General features: G+C 52.9%; 1 protein-coding gene across 1 annotated transcript; it reads left to right on the top strand.

Moving 5' to 3' along the window:
* Positions 1–295: 295 nt before the first annotated feature.
* Positions 296–1876, top strand: ETH_00035885 (uncharacterized protein; the record flags this gene model as incomplete). The annotated part of the gene is given in 8 exon segments (XM_013379742.1): positions 296–353; positions 513–578; positions 673–756; positions 1007–1074; positions 1204–1299; positions 1429–1484; positions 1637–1857; positions 1868–1876. Coding segments are annotated over 8 exon segments (658 nt in total), but the record flags the coding sequence as incomplete, so codon positions are not given.
* Positions 1877–1998: the final 122 nt, after the last annotated feature.

Raw genomic sequence — 1998 nt, 5'->3', positions numbered from 1 at the left:
ATTCAGGTCTGGAGACTTCTCTCCACGAGGGCCCCCGGGGGCCCCCGGGGGGCCCCGCAGCAGTTTGAGTCTCGAATAGTGGAGTATTTGAAAGTTCCGGAGTTGGTGACGGCTCTTTCCATATCCCCCAAGTCAGGGTTTAGGGTTTAGGGTTTAGGGTTTAGGGTTTGGGGATTGGGGGGCGCGGTGGTTTGAGGGGGGCTTCCGGCGTCAACGCGGCTGAGCTGTGAAATTGAGGCCACAAGCCGCGCTCTAGGGTTTAGGGTTTAGGGTTTAGGGTTTGGGTGTTGTGCAGCGGAGGCATTTTGGCTGTTGGGTTTCGCAATGGCAGCATTTCTTTCTACGACGCACGAGTGAGGGTTTAGGGTTTAGGGTTTAGGGTTTGCGTGCTTGGAGCTAGAGGCCCTTCCTCCCACCCAGTGGCAGTAAAAACAGCGGCTTTGGGCTCAGGGCCTACAATTTAGTGTTTAGTGTTTAGGGTTTAGGGTTTAGGGTTTAGGGTTTGCGTGCAGACGCTGAAATTTTGTTCGGAGGTTGACTGCAAGAATAGAAAGGGAAAATTTGCGAAGGGAAGAAAGGTAACGGCTGAGGGTTTAGGGTTTAGGGTTTACGCGTGACTGTCTCAGGGTGTAGGGCTTAGGGTTTAGGGTTTAGGGTTTAGGGTTTGCGCAGGTGACAAGCTTGGAGTGGCTGCCTGATGGGACTTCTCTGCTGGTGGCCACCAACGACTCGCGCATTCGCATCTTCGACGTTTCCGTAAACCCTAAACCCTTTTTCAAACCCTAAACCCTTTTCCAAACCCTAAACCCTTTTTTTCCTAAACCCTAAATTCTCACGAACTCTAAACCCTCATCCAGGCCCTCTCCAAACCCTCGCGCCGTCTTGCGGCTCTAGAGCCCTAAACCCTCGCTTTGTGCTCGCCAGGATTTAGGGTTTGGGAATCAGGGTTTAGGGTTTGAGAGTTAGGGTTTAGGGTTTAGGGTTTAGGGTTTTGAGAATTGCGCAGAGCCTGACTTGCGTCTACAAGTTCAAAGGCCATGTGAATGCCCAGATAATGCTGAGGGCCAGCTACACGTGAGGGTTTAGGGTTTAGGGTTTAGGGTTTGGGGTTTGCAGCGTTTATGTTCCCTCCTTGAGCTTCGAGCTTGGCGCTTGGCTCGCCAGGGTTTAAGCTCTAGGGTTTAGGGTTTAGGGTTTGTGCAGAGCCAATGGCCTCGGAGTTGTCTGCGGCAGCGAAATTGGCCGCATTTCTTATTGGAGGGTTGGAGGCCCTGCAGCCGACTTGCTGGACAGCCAGAGGTAGGGTTTAGGGTTTAGGGTTTAGGGTTTGGGAATTCAGTGGGGCGTAGGGTTTAGGGTTTAGGGTTTGGGGTTTGGGACTTCAGTGGGGCGTAGGGTTTAGGGTTTAGGGTTTGGGGTTTTCTGCAGGACGCGTTTGCCTCACTGGAAGAGGGTGACAAACAGTTCGCTCGAGGAGTTCAAAGGTAAAAAAGGGTTTAGGGTTTAGGGTTTAGGGTTCGGCTCAGCTTCACCCCGTAGCGCTTTGAAAGCTTTTGATCCGAGGGCGTAAAGCCCCTATAAACGAAGAGGCTAAAACTCAGGGTTTAGGGTTTAGGGTTTAGGGTTTTGTGTGCAGCATTTGATGAGCTGCTGACTTTTGCTGTTGCTGCTCCCCCCGCCTTTTCTGCTGCTCTTTTCTCTTACCTGTCTATACACCCGCTGCCCAGCAGGGCCCCCCAGCTGTCGCGCAGGCCGACGCTGCTGCAGCAGCAGCAGCAGCAGCAGCAGCAGCAGCGGCAACAGCAGCAGCGGCAGTTTCGCTCGGGAATCAGCAGCATTTCAAGCAGTCCTCCCTCTGTCTCTTCAGTGTCAATGAATTCCAAAAGAAATAAAATAAAACAATTTTTAGGTATTAAGAGAAACAACAGCAGCAGCAGCAGCAAAGTCCAAAACGACAGCTGCGGCAGGGGGGGCTCTGGGGGGGCTCTCTGCGGGGCC

Source organism: Eimeria tenella, genomic scaffold, assembly GCF_000499545.2.
Source record: "Eimeria tenella Houghton genomic scaffold, Eth_scaff3884, whole genome shotgun sequence".
In the NCBI taxonomy this organism is placed as follows: domain Eukaryota; phylum Apicomplexa; class Conoidasida; order Eucoccidiorida; family Eimeriidae; genus Eimeria; species Eimeria tenella.
The sequence above is the reverse complement of the archived record's forward strand: the minus strand, read 5'-3'. Positions and strand labels throughout refer to the sequence as shown.